Source organism: Rousettus aegyptiacus, unplaced genomic scaffold, assembly GCF_014176215.1.
Source record: "Rousettus aegyptiacus isolate mRouAeg1 unplaced genomic scaffold, mRouAeg1.p scaffold_m13_p_7, whole genome shotgun sequence".
NCBI lineage: Eukaryota > Metazoa > Chordata > Mammalia > Chiroptera > Pteropodidae > Rousettus > Rousettus aegyptiacus.
This window is the reverse complement of record NW_023416310.1, coordinates 106,191,847-106,205,141: the sequence shown is the minus strand read 5'-3', so window position 1 is coordinate 106,205,141 and position 13,295 is coordinate 106,191,847. Positions and strand designations below refer to the sequence as shown.

The 13,295-nt window shown below is 56.7% G+C and overlaps 1 protein-coding gene across 2 annotated transcripts in view; it reads right to left on the bottom strand.

Annotated features, from left to right (window-relative positions):
* RGS14 (regulator of G protein signaling 14) overlaps positions 1–13,295 on the bottom strand; it is a 16,130-nt gene continuing 2,835 nt past the window's right edge. The window contains exons 3-16 of one of the 2 annotated variants that reach the window (XM_016158414.2): positions 6,557–6,578; positions 6,203–6,381; positions 5,750–5,842; positions 5,523–5,666; positions 5,010–5,153; positions 4,794–4,905; positions 4,356–4,468; positions 3,711–3,914; positions 1,848–1,924; positions 1,486–1,612; positions 1,316–1,397; positions 1,162–1,208; positions 971–1,085; positions 1–727 (exon numbers count right to left, since the gene is read on the bottom strand). In XM_016158414.2, coding sequence (XP_016013900.2) covers positions 525–727; positions 971–1,085; positions 1,162–1,208; positions 1,316–1,397; positions 1,486–1,612; positions 1,848–1,924; positions 3,711–3,914; positions 4,356–4,468; positions 4,794–4,905; positions 5,010–5,153; positions 5,523–5,666; positions 5,750–5,842; positions 6,203–6,381; positions 6,557–6,578 — 1,662 coding nt within the window. In that variant the 3' untranslated portion in view covers positions 1–524. The remainder of the gene's footprint in view (positions 728–970; positions 1,086–1,161; positions 1,209–1,315; positions 1,398–1,485; positions 1,613–1,847; positions 1,925–3,710; positions 3,915–4,355; positions 4,469–4,793; positions 4,906–5,009; positions 5,154–5,522; positions 5,667–5,749; positions 5,843–6,202; positions 6,382–6,556; positions 6,579–13,295) is intronic. The other variant, XM_016158415.2, reaches the window with a different exon arrangement.

Sequence of the window (13,295 nt, the reverse complement as noted above, 5' to 3'; positions counted from 1 at the left end):
TGGCAGAATAATAATTATTATTATAATAACAATATCATACATCCAGGACAAACCCAGTTGCCCCAAGCCTACTGCAAAGTCCATATGTTCGGTAGAATACAGTGGGTAGAGAGAGGTCTTCCCACCTGCACCTCCAGGCCTTATTCATACCAGCTCCCTGAGGAGGGGCTGGCCCCTCCTCCTGCTCCCTGATGAGGCTTGGCACATGGTAGGAAGGCTGGCACTGCCAATGCCACTGCTCCGTGTTGGGCATGCCTGCACAGGGGGAATGGGGGAGGCCCGCCTCCACCCAGTGGCCTGGCTGCAAGGAATGGGTAGGTGAGCTACAAGGGACCAAGTGGCGGCAGCTATGGGGCATGGCTATTCTGAGCCCCTCTCTCCCTTGTCCTGGCTCTTCCCACGGGCCTGCCCGTGGCAGGAAGGGGCCAGGGACACTCACAGTATAGACAGGGCATGCAGAGCGGGCCCATGGCATGCTTGGCCCGCCAGGTGCCATGCAGCCAGCCTGGACTGTTGGACAACTGTCAGAGGGCCGAGTGGTCAGTGGAGTCCAAGGGGCCCCCCTTGGGCTGGGCCGATGATTCAGTCTGTGGTAGGGCTTCTTGGGAGTTGGGCCCTTGTGCAGGCAGCTGCAGAAATTCTGGAAGCACCAGGTCCTCTTTGCGCAGAAGGCCCCTTTGGTCGTGGGCTCCGCTGCATTGTACCCGGTTCAGCAGTTCCACCAGGCCTGGGGGTGGCCACAAAGTCAAGGGGCCCACCCGCATAGACTTGCCCATGGTATTCCCACAGCCTCTCTGCCCCAGCACCAATGCTGCCTCACCGCCTGCCCCGCCCGATCCCAGCCCTGCTGGTCCCCCAACTTCAATGCCCTCTAGCCCTCCTTTTCTAGCCCAATGGCATCCAGTTCACTGATGCCACCTTCAATGGTCCCAACCCATCTGGTCCCCGGTCCCCACCATCTCCCGTGTACCTTCAATGTCACAGGTCTGTCGCTTCCCAGTGACACTACTGGGCACCTCGGCCAGCGAGTTGAGGGGCAGTGTTGGGGGTTGAGTGGCTTTGTCCTGAGTTCTAGGCGGGCCTCCCTGCAAGCACATGGGATCAGAGCCACCAGGAGGGGAAGTGCAGCAGGCAGAAGAGGGCACCCCACCTCTCACTCACCTGGCTGCGGCTGGGGGATGTGTCGCCAAATTCGGAAATCTTTGCACCTGCAGCAGAGAGCTCCACCTTTGATATTTGCCTCCCCTTTGTACCCCCTTACTCCTGGGCCAAAGCCGTCCTCAAGACAAACCCCGGGCCAACATCCTCTACCTACCTGGAAGAGTGTGCAAAACCAGTCTCTGGGCCGCCACCGAGCTCACTAACTTCCCTAGATCTAGCAGCTGCTTCTCACCTGGCTACGGAAACAGGTCAGCAGCCAGCGAGACAGGCAGCCCGCTCCCCACCGCCCCGCCCCTGCCCCAGGCCCGCTGCCCCAAGGCTCACCCGGCACAGCGCCACCTGTTGCAGGCTCAGGCCGTGCTTCGCCAGGATGGGCTGCAACGCCTCCTGCAGCCGCTTGGTGGGCTTGGCCGAGATGCGCACCACGCGCTGCAGAGCCGCCAGCTCGAGCCTGCACGGAACCCTCTGGCTGCGAGGGGGCAGAGAGCCCACCCCACCTTTCCCCCAACCTACCCCTGCCAGCCCCAGGAGGGGGCGGAGCCTGCATGGGGGAGGAGGGCCAGCTTAGGGGTGGGGCCCTTGCCTAGGGGGCGAGGTTAGCGCAAAGGGCGGGACCTGCAGGGAAGAACAGCAGCCTGAACACGACCCCCACCCACCCACCCAAGTCTGGCGGGCGGGGCACTCACTCGAAGGTGATTCTGTTTTCCAGCCGCACTTCCTGGTCCGCCAGCACAGTGCAGTCCTGATCCAGGACCAGGGCCTTCTGCAGATGCCAGGCAGGGTTTGAGTCCCACCCCACCCCCGCCCACTAGTTATCCCTATTCTCCAAGGAAACTACCTTTACTGCCTCAGTGGCCGCCCTAAGGGTTAGAGGAAGGGTTGACGGGGAGGTGAGCTATAGGGATGTGGATAGAGTAGAGACCATGCTAGAGTTGGAGCCTGACATGGCCATGGAGAAGGGTGGCACAGATGCTGGATAGACTTGCAAAAGGAACAGTGTTATGAGAAACGGGGTGAGATGGTCATGAGATGGTAGTGGGGTTGCTTGGGTAAGGGGGAGGCTTAGGTCCGGGATCACAGGGCACCTTTTCCTGGCCAGAGATAGCTTCTGCCTCTTGGACAGCTGCCTCTTGTCCCTCAGGCACGTGAAACCCACCCAGACCAGCTAGATGTATTTCCTCCCTCACCACCCACCTTTGGTCAGCCACCCAAGCCTTGTCCCTTTTTGGACACGTGTCCACTTCTCTCCATTCCCACATACTTCTGGCACTTTTTGTCTCCTCACTGCAGAGAGGGCTCTTCTCCCCAAAACCACTATGAGGACAGGAGAATGTGAAGTGTCTGGCACAGTGCCTGGCACACAGTAGGTACATAAACAGTAGTTGTAGTGATTACCGCCCCCAGAGGCCCTGCTGCCTGCACCAGCCCCAGGCAGGGAGGCAGCCTCTCCCCTGCCATAGGCCTGTGCTGTGCTGCAGGGACAGGTGGAAGGTGGGTGGTGAAGTTATATTTAGCAGACATGAAAGCTCATCTGTGCTAGGAGGCTGCCCGGGGGCCTGAGAAAATGGGCAGAGCTCTTCCCACTGTTGCCCTCACACTCCCACGCTCTAGGCCCCCAAACATGCCCTGCACTTCTTACCCATCTCCAGGCCTTCACTTAAGCTTTTCCCTATGCCTGGAATGTCCTCCCCCACAGCTCTGGACATGCAAACTCCTGCTCATCCTCATCGACTGCTACTTCTTCCAGGAAGCCTTCCTGGGGCCAACCAGAAAAGCTTGCTTCACCCCAGGAACTCTCTGGAGGTTCAACTCCTCCTCCCTGATCACAACCTGCCTGGCTCACCTCAAGCCAATGGTCCTGGAGGACAGATCTCAGGCTTAGGTCCCTCTGCACACCCACCTGGCAGGGCCTCAGAACTGTCTACTAGTGAAGGAAAGCCTGACGGGTCTTCTGGGATGCAGCATCCTTCCTTCAGATCCCCCTTACTGGATAATTTAGTTTAGCGAGTTTCCCCTAGACTCCTCTTTAAAGCCATGCTAGTTTGCACTTAAGGGAAAGTTTTTCCTAGATTAGGTGCAGTTGGGTGTTCTTGGTGGCTCAGGAGGTGAGGGCTCCCCCAAATGGTCATTTCAGGGATGGGCAGTCTGAGCTTGGAGTAAAGGGGTTGGGGATGGGACGGACCAGCTCCAGCAGCGGTTCTCCTGCTCTGCCTTCCAGAGGGGATCACAGGGAGGAAGATAGGCAAAGCAGGAAAACATAATGGAGGTGGGGTGGGGTGGGATTTTGGGGGGGTTAAGAGTAAATATCTGAGTATGAGCGAGGAGTTGATGCTGGGTTGATTCGGCGTTGGGGATGAAGGGAGGGGCTGGGTGGAGGAGGGGCCGGAGTCAGGAAGGGGGTGAGGACAGAGGATGGGGTTAAAATTAGGATTTGTCCAGGGGATTAAGAATGGAATTGGGTTGAGGTCATAGCTGAGTGGAGACAGGAATGGGGTAGGAATGAGGATCAGGAAGGGAGTTAAGAATGGGGGATTAGGCCAGGTTCGCACCTGCTCGTTGCCCACCAGGTAGACCTTGATGTCAGGTAGAGAGAGGCCACGTTTCTCACAGATGCCAGCCAGCATGGCACGGATGGTGAGGCCAGGTCGGGCCAGGGCCAAGGAGGCTGTGCCATCAGGCAGGTATACGCAGCAGTACTTCCCTGGCCGGCTTTCGCTCTCACCTTCTGAGCTCCCAAGGCTCTTCCGGTGGTTCTGAGTCAGGGCAGGAGTGGGGGGAGGTCATGTGTACACAAGCAAGGACATACAGATTGGAACACAGACGAGTAAGTTCACTGGGACACACACGTGCACACATGCGCAAACACACCCAAGAGCACACCTGTAGGCAGGCAAGATTGTCCTCCTACAGGAACACGTGTAATCACACAGGCATGTGGGCACCCACTGACCCCCACATGCACTGTGTTCATCTGGGCACCCACACGTGCATACTCATCAGCTGAAAAGAATGTGCACCCATGACATGCATGGGGACAATGTGGTGAAGACAGGAAGAAAGGAGGCTGAGGGGTTAGCTGTGGGGAGTAAGGGAAGGAGACGAAGTGGAGATGGTGACTGAGAATGATTGCGGCCACACGAAGGGGCCTGAGTAGTGGCCCTAGCCTGCATTTCATCTCCCTCGTAGTCGCTCACCTCAGATTTGCTGCTGACAAAGGCAAGGAAGCCAAGGTCCAGACTGGCGGAGGAGTTCAGGGAGCCCTGGGACTCTCGTCGCAAAGCCGAGTTTGCTGCCGTACCCGCTAGTTCTAGGGAGAGGGAGAAATGAGAAGGGCAGCCCCCTGCCCCCCACCCCCACCCCTCTGCTGAGGCCCTGCCCAGCCGGCGGACCCTGTTGGAGCTCTCCTTCACGGGTCTAACGTGGTTTGGGTTCCCGCAAGCGTCGCTACTGAGGGGGCTTCCCAAATTTCGGGGGTTTAGCCTGGGATTCAAACGCGGTGGTCATAGGGACCTGCATTTATTTCAGTTTTCACAGACTTACGGACTGTAAGGGAAGTAGGAGGAAGGTGGTTTTCTCAAGGGTTCCCCAAACTCCCGCCCCGACTCTGCTCTGTGGCGCACTTCTGCCCTCACCCCTGCGGAAAGACTTGCGGAGCGGGCGGCCCCCAGGGCCCTCGGCGGGCGGCAGCTGCCCCAGCTCCTCCACACCCAGCGGCAGTGACTTCCCAGGCTTCAGCTTCGGCTTCTGCGGGTACAGGGAAGGCGCTGGCACCAGGCCGGGACCTAACCCGCACGCAGACCGCGGGCAACCCCCGCAGCTCCCTGGCCCCGACAGCCCCTTGTCCGCACCTTTCTCGTAGCCTCAGGGCTGCCGAGGCGCGAGGAGCTGGGTTCCCGCAGGGGGCGCCCCTCGGCCTCCGCCAGGAGGCACTCGCGGTACAGCGGGGACTTGACGAAGCGCGCATAGCTGTCGAACTTCATCAAGTTGAAGATCTGCGGGGCGGGCGCCGGGGCAGTGAGCCAAAATCCCAGACCAGGCCCCCGGGTTTGACCGCGCTCTCACCTTGGTAGCTAGCCCTTAGCCCCTCCCATCCCCTGCCAAGGCCCAGGCCCCGCCCCTACTCTTTTCTCCGCCCACGCCTCTGCTCGGCCCCGCCCTTGGCCCCTCCTGCAGCCTCTGGTACCTACCTCTAACCCACTCCCTGTCCCCTCATTTATTTGGCTTGGTACCCACATCCAAATTTTCCCCCTATCACACCCCACCCCACTCCTCACCACCCATCCCACGCCGCTAAGCCTCAGCCCCCGGATCTGGCCCCGCCTCTGCTCCACTGAGCTCCCTTCAAGGCCACGCCCTCTCACCTGCAGCTGCTGTTCTCGAAACATATCAGGTCGGGGCTCAGCCAGTACCTCCTCGCCAAGCCAGGCCTGCCGGTCGATGTTCACGGGGCTCAGTGCCTGGCTGGACAGGAACTCCTCGTAGATGTTGCGGGCCTCCTGAGCTAGCTAGGGCACGAGGGGCAGGAGATATCAGAGGCACTGCCCAGGCCCTGGTCCCACCTTTCTGCCCTAGCTCCTCCTTTCCCCACCTGCTGGATGTCGCTGGCAGGGATCTGCTGGAAGCGCTCGCAGGCCTTCCAGAAAGTCAGGTTCTCGGCACTGAACTCTTTCTTCAGGAACTCCTGGGGTGGGGGTGGGGGGTGGGGAAAAGGAGGAGACAGAGTCACAGAGACCCAGTTAGGGGATGTAGTCAAAGAGATTGGAATAGAGACACAGGGTGAGGGGGCCAAGCCAGACAGACAGACAGGGTCTTATCCGGTAGCACAGGGAGAAAATGAGAGGCAGAAACAAGGACAGAGAGAAGCAAAGTTCCCAGCTGGGAGAAGAAAAAGAGGGTGCCAAAGAAAGGCTGGAAGAGGCAGCTGACAGAGGAGTCCCACTGGCCAGCCCGAAGCTCCATCCGTGCCCTCTCCCATGCCTCCCTCCCATCACCCTGTAGTGGCCACTGCTGTCCACCCTCCCTATCCCACCCCAGGGCTTACGGTGAAGTAAGCCAGGCCCAGCTGGTCCTGAAGCAGCCGCTCGAAGGACAGGCCCCAGCTGGCCACAGGTTGCTCTTCAGTGGGGAAGGGGCTGCTGGGGCCACTGGGGAGGCTGTGGATGCTGAGGGAGCTGCCTCGGCCATCACCCTGGCCCTGGGGCCTTGCCGTGCTGCTTAGCTCTGCAGGGAGATAGACAAGTGGAGGTAAGCCTTGTGGCCTTCCCCAGCCTTTGGCCCAACCCCATCTGCAGATACTTTTCGTGGAAAGATAGCAAGTGGCAGGGGTATCCTTACCTCTTTTTCACATATACTACCCCCACCCCCAGCCGGGCTTCCTCCCCACACAATCACTTACCTCCATCTGAGACAGCCAGAACCTACAAGAGACCCAAGGTAGAAAATCAGAGAAAATCAGAGTGGATTCTCAAAGAGAGTTCTGGGCCCGGCCCCCAGGCCTGGAGCTGTGTCCTCCTCTGCCTGGAGGAGGTCATGTTGGGCTTTCTCAGCCAGGCCACTGCTTGCTCAAGGTTTTACTTAGGCTGTTCCCAGCTCCTCTTCCATCATGTGCCAACCCCTGTATGCTGGGACTTATGCCTGGTATCCTCTAGTTGCCCTTGGCTCCCTCTTCCTCCAGCACCTGCTGGGTGAGCCCCAGTGTATATACAGCATGGTGGGTAGGAGCACAAACTTTGAATTCTGTCTCTGACACTTATCAGCTATGTGACTCATTTGTCTCCATCTGGAAATGGGGATGATGGTAACAATAGTAATCTACTTCCTAGGGCTGTCATAAGGACCAAACCAGTTTAAAGTTTTTGCAACATCTGGAACAGTGGCCAGCATGTGGGAAGCACTATATCAATGTTTGCTGTTGTCTTTGAGGAAGGAGAGGTGTCTCTGGAGCTGATGATCTCCTTTTTGCAACTGTTTCCTCTTAGGGCCTAGGGTCTCCCTTGGGTCCCACTGCATCTCCTTGGGAAGGGCACAGGATGCTATTTTATAGTACAGAGCGGTGGTTCTCAAACTTCAATGTGCATTAGGATAACTGGGTGGGCCTCACCTGCAGTGTTTCAGATTCAGTAGGTCCAGGATGGGGCCTAAGACTCTCCATTGCTAACAAGTTCCTAGGTGATGCTGCTGCTGCTGCTGCTGCTGGTCCATGGACCACACCGTGAGTAGTATTGCTGTAGAGGCCAACTCCATCTTTCCCCTCCCCCTAACCCCACAATTCTGACTTCTCTGGGAATCCCAACTATTAGTGAAACAGAAAAACTCTCCTTTCAAAATGACTCTTGCTTAGTCTTCCTACCTTTCTAGCAGCTCCTGCAGCTTCCTCATCATTTCCTACCCATGTAACGTGGCTTCTACCCCTCCCTGGCCCCGAGCTCCAAATACTCATAGCCAACTTTCTGCTAACATCTCTGCCCAACTGTCCCACAAGCCTTTCAAACTCAGTCGTCCCCGAATGGAAGCTACTACAGCAGGGCACCCAACTAGTTACCCTGCATCTTGTCTTTCTTCCCATTGCCTGAACCCCCAACATCAGGGCTTGAGCCACCTCCAATCCCTCCCTCCCTCACCTCTTACATTTTCACTAGGCCCTGTCATGGGAGCCTCTGCCACCTGTCCCTTCTTTCCAACCCCACTGGAAACAGGTCTGCAAATCCCCCTTCCCTCAGGAAGCCTCTCCCTGCCCTCCCAGCTGCAATCTCTTTCTCTGCTCCTTGCTCGCTTCTAGGGCACTCAGGTGACACATGAGTGGGCTGGAGCCAGCCTGCAGATATGTAGGACATTACTACTATATTGGCCCTCAGAATGTCATTTTTCTTTTTAAGTTTAAAGAGGTTTCCCACATTTAAAAATCAGGAGTTTTGCGGAAAATCCCAGCTTTCTCTCCCCTTTAAGACTGTAAAGCCCCAGCTACCCTGAGCTTCTTTCAGCATGGCAACTTTGGCTGGCACTGAGAAGCAACCAGTGCCTAGAAGGGGCTCAGGCTTTCCTCAGTGGTCTCTGGGGCCAGTCTGATGCACATGTATTACTTATGGAGATAGGCACTGCCCTGGGCTGCATGATTTCAAATCTCTACTTTGCAACTTTGGACAGGGTACTTTACCTCTCTGTGCCTGTTTCTTCCTCAATATAAATGGGGCAAATAATGGTCCTGATTTCAAAGGGTTGCTGTGATTAAATAAGTTAAATATATATAAAGAACTCAGAACACTAACTGGCATGTGTAAATATTCAAGGAACATTACTATTGTTATCATTGTTATATTAGTATTGGTGTCTGACCCTGATCCAACTTTCGAGTTTGTCAGCCTTGCCATAGAGCAAAAAGCTCACGTATCAGGGTCTATCAGACCCAAGTTCCAATCTCAACCCTGACCTTTTCTAGTTTCATAACCGTGGGATCCTCCCTGAGCCTGTCTCTCACCTGGAGCACTGGGATAAGATGTTGCTGAGGAGGAGGGAAAGTTTGCACAGGGCACGGCTGGGCCTGGAACCGGTGGTACCCGGCATGGCCTGCCCCCCACGCCCCGCTCCTCCTGCCTCTATTCTCCCCCATCTGACAGCTTGATCTAACTCATCTCCCAAGGCTGCAGGAGAAACTCCCAACTCCTGGGGTGTGTGAGGACAATGGTGTCCCTTCTGGCCTATTCTTTCCCTTCCTCGTCCTAGCACCTGCATGCCCAGGCTGCTCCATGGCTGTTCCCAGCCTTAGCGCCACCATCTATGCCTTCCCTCAGGTCTTGGGACCCAGCCTGACTCCCCTCCCCATGGCCCACCTGGCCCTGCCTCCTCCTGCATTCAACTGGCCTGCCCTCTGACCCAGGACTCAGCCTCTCCCCTGCTTAAAACTCCCTACGGTGGCAGGGGCAGGCCAGGACCCTGGAGAGGGCAAAGAACCCTGAGCTGAAGCCAGCTCTCACATCAACTTTGCTTTATTCTTTGCATTAGCTCAAATAGACTTTCTGCATCTTTAGATGGGGCCGGCTCACAAGTCTTCCCCAGGCACCACTCCCTGCAGTAGGAGGCAGAGCAGGTGCTGGGTTATAGCTGGAGCTCCTCCTGGGCCTGGCTAATGAACCCCTCCAGCCCTCTCTCCACCCTACCCATTATCAAACTTCTTTGTTTTCTCCACACCCCTACACACTCCACCTTCCTGCTTTGCTGTTTCTTCTGCCTGGGTATGTACTCCTGCTCCCCCACCCAACAGCTCTCCGATCTCTGCCCATTGATATAAGTCACCTCCAAACACTAGCTGCCCCAAATCCCCCTGCTCACCACACTTCTGCCCACTCATGTCTGGGCCTCTCTCTGCAAGTCGGGTGGCTCCCGGAGGGCCAGGTCTGGTTTGTAGGAGGGAACCAACCCAAACTTCCTCCCACGAAGCACCCTCCTTGTCCTGGTGTTCCCAAGCAGCCATCAGGGCCCTGAGCAGCCCTTTTCTGCTCTCCCATGTGACCCCAGCACACCCCACCAGGTGATGAACACCCCAAGTCTGCAGCCTGCAGTTCACCTTCCTGAGCCCCTCTTACCCCACTGTTTGTTGATCTGCATGGTTGGAGCTGAGAGGGGTAGGGTAGGGACCAAGATCCAGAGTGGGAGGGGACAGGGATGGAGTTCCAGTTCCAGTTCCATTATTCCCAGGCAAGTAACTTTCCTTCTCTGGGCCTCAGCTTCCCCCAGATAGCATGGGGCTCAGCATTCCCATCCTGCCGGAGCTGCTAGGAAGGGCAAATGAGGCCCCTATGTGAAAGCAACAGGCAGTCAGGGGCTCTGCTGACCTTATGCTGATGCCTCTGGCTGGGCTGCAACCTGCCTGGGCTCCCATGCCTGGGGAAATTGTGCTAAGCAGGGCTGCCATTGCCCCACCCCGGCCTGCCTGAAGAGAAGTGGTGAGTGCGTGGGAAAAAAGGGGAAGGGAGGATGAGGAAGGGTGTGGTGGCCAGTGGCACGCACCCCTGACCCACAGTTTGGCCTCAGTTTGCCATATTTTTTTTTTAGGACATTGGCCTTGGGGAGCCACTGGTATCTGAGAATTTAGACTAAGGTGAGGGCAGCCCAGCATTTCCTGAGCTCCAATTGTGTGACAGGTACTCTGACAGCACCTGTCTTTGTTCTCACTCCATCCTTACATCCTGATCCTGTGTGGTAGCCATTTTCACTTCCATCTCACAAGTGAGGAAACCTAAGCTCAAAGAAGTCACACAGCTGGGAAGCGGCTGAGCTGAAATCAGAATTCAAGTGTGCTTGACGCTAGAGCCCAAGGTCTTCCCTCCACTAAGCTGCCTCCCTGGGTGGACAGGCGATATCCCAGGAGATCTGGGGGACCCAGGGCCTCAGCCTTTTGGCCACAAGTAGGCAGGGTCAATTAGGGGTAAAGGGTCCAGGGGCTTATCTTGAACTCTGACCTCTGGAGGGGTCAGACGTCAAAGGGAGGCCCAATTTACTGAGCATCTTCTGTGCCGGGCACTCTGTACCATCATCTCATTTCATCCTAGCTGGGGAAATGAGACCCTGAGAGCCTCTCTAGGTATAGCCACAGAGTCCCCTGAGAGCCTGGCCCCTTCAGCCTGAGCCAGCCTTGTGGAGCTGACCCCAGTCTTGACCCCTCTATAGGGTCACCTGCCCCCCAAGGCCTGGCCCCAAGCTGAATGGCCAAGAGGTACAGCGGGCTCTGCCTTGCAGGTCTCCTTGTCAGGTACAGAAGATGAACTGGGCCTCCTGAGAGAGACAGGACACTATAACCACCCCTTCCCAGTATCCCCCCACATCTGGCCCTCTCGCCCGGCCATGCCCTCCTCCAGCTGGCACACCCTTTCAGGACTCCTTCCATGCCACAGGATACCAAGTGAGTGGGGAAGGGGTTAATCTTTCCTCCCCAGGTCCCCCTCAAGCTTTCTCTATCGTGACCAGTGGCTGTTACTCAAACCTGAATTTTATTCTGGTTTTTGTGCCCATGTATTTTGTGTCTTGCCAGACCAGGAACTGCTTGAGGGCAGGGGCAGGGTTATGGGCCTGGGCCTTGAGTGCCTGGAACAGGGCCGGCATAGGGCAGGCCCTAATGAGTGAATGAACAAATGAAGTGGCAGTTGGGGCTGTGTGACATCTTTGGGAGGGGGGATGGGGAGCCATCTCTAAGTGACAGGTTTCATTGCAACTGTCTGAAAAATGGAATGGCAGAAAGACGAGGATGACGAATGAAGCTGCCTCTGCAGGGGATGATGGTGGGTGGGGTGGTGGCAGGGGGAGGTGGGGGAGGACAGAGCCAGGCAACCTGGGGAGGCTGAGGAGCCCTGGCATTGAGTCAACCAGCTGGACCCTTCTGCTAACCAGCTGCCCTCAGGAAGTCATACACTCCTCTGAGCCTCCATCAGGAGGTAATTCATGGAAGGAGCCAGATGTCTGGCTCACAGGTGTCTCTTTCTGTGCACATCCCTGTTGCAAATGCCCATGCCTGTCTGTCTCTCCCTGTCTCAGCTGAGCATGGTCCCATAAAGCTCCCGATGACCAGCAAGTGGCCAATATGGCCCTCGGGATTCCCAGAGATGGCACAGAGCATTCAGAACAACCCCAGGAGGGCGAAGATAAATCTGTGCATGCAGGTTGCTGAGAGGAGCCAGGGTGCCCATGGGCTTGCAGGGGCTGGGGCCAGAGCTTGGGTGCCTTCCCAGCTCTGGATGATTTTGGGTAGGGCAGCCATGGTTGATACAGGCAGGGCAGAGGCTGGGTCTGTCTCTGGACCCCACAGCTGCCCTGTTGGGTGGACATGAGAGTGAGCATGGACCCCCTTGGCCTGGACACCCAAGTGTCATGCCTCTAGGTGGAAGTGTGAGGCCCACGGGTTCTCGAACTTTCAGTTAGGTCAACAGTAGAGATGGTAAGGTGGGAACTGACCAGCTTGGAGGGGTCTCCTCTTTACCATCCAGCTAGCCTGGGGCTGGGCCATTAAGAAATGCTGAAAGAAGGAGAGATGGAGACAGAGCTTGAGAATTAGGAGGCAGGAGTGAGGTTGGGGGTGGCTCAGCTTCTTGGTGAAACAGGGGATCCTTGAAGAGAAGATGAGAATGAAGCGGGGAGTTGGGCTGGCATTTGTGGAGCCCTTGTACACAATGGGTCAGGGGCCTCATATTCACCATTCCACTCAATCATCTTAATAATCTTTTGAGATTTCTTCTAATCTGATTTTACAGCTGAAGGAACAGAGGGTCAGAGAAGACCCCCTAGGAAGGGAGAACAGACCAGAGACTGGAACTCAGGTCTTCCTAGACCCATTGGCTTTGTCCCACAGTACTGGGCTGGGGTCAGGTAAGAGCCTCGCCTTCCTGGGGTTGTTAGGAGGAATTGGTATCCGAGGGATAGAAGGAAGACCCAGCACAGCCTGCCCCAGCTGCTGAATGAATAAAGAAGCTGGACCTTCCAAGAGCAGCTTTGACCCAGAGGCCAAGCAGCAGGGAGAGGGGTTAGGAGGTGGAGCAGCAGCAGCAGCTAGGGGCATACTGGTGCCCAGCAACCCCTACCCTTCCTGGTAGCCCAGGAGTAAAAGAGACAAAAGCTGCACCAACTTGGCCTGACCCTACTGATCCATCCCAAGCTGCCCAAACACTGCTAGTTCTGGCAGAAAGCCTCTAGAGCATGTTCAGCTATAGGGCAGTTGACTGACCCAGTGAGGGCTGCCTCTTACCTGACTTCGGGCATCAGGACATCAGCTGAGAAGGGGAGGGCTGAGGCTAAATAAGGTATGGGGGCTTGGACCACTGAGGGAGTGTGCAGGGGGCAAGGGGCATGCTAGGATGCAGGTAGCCCTGGATGATACCAAAGTAGCAGGAGAGGGAGCAGTGGGGGCCGGACCAGAAGCTTGTGCCCTCTGTGCTCTGGTCTCATTCCTAGGTTGCCCCAGGTCCCCAATAGGCCAATCTGGAAGGTCCTGGGGTGAGGGTACCAGGTCCTACTGCCTGGTGCTATCTGTACCTAACTTCTCCTGCCCGCTAGCAGCATGCAGGCTCTTGCCCAGCCCTGCTGGGTGTGCTCCTGGGCTCCACCCTGGGTGTGCCCACCCCTCCCCATGGGCTTGGCTTGAAGCCCACACT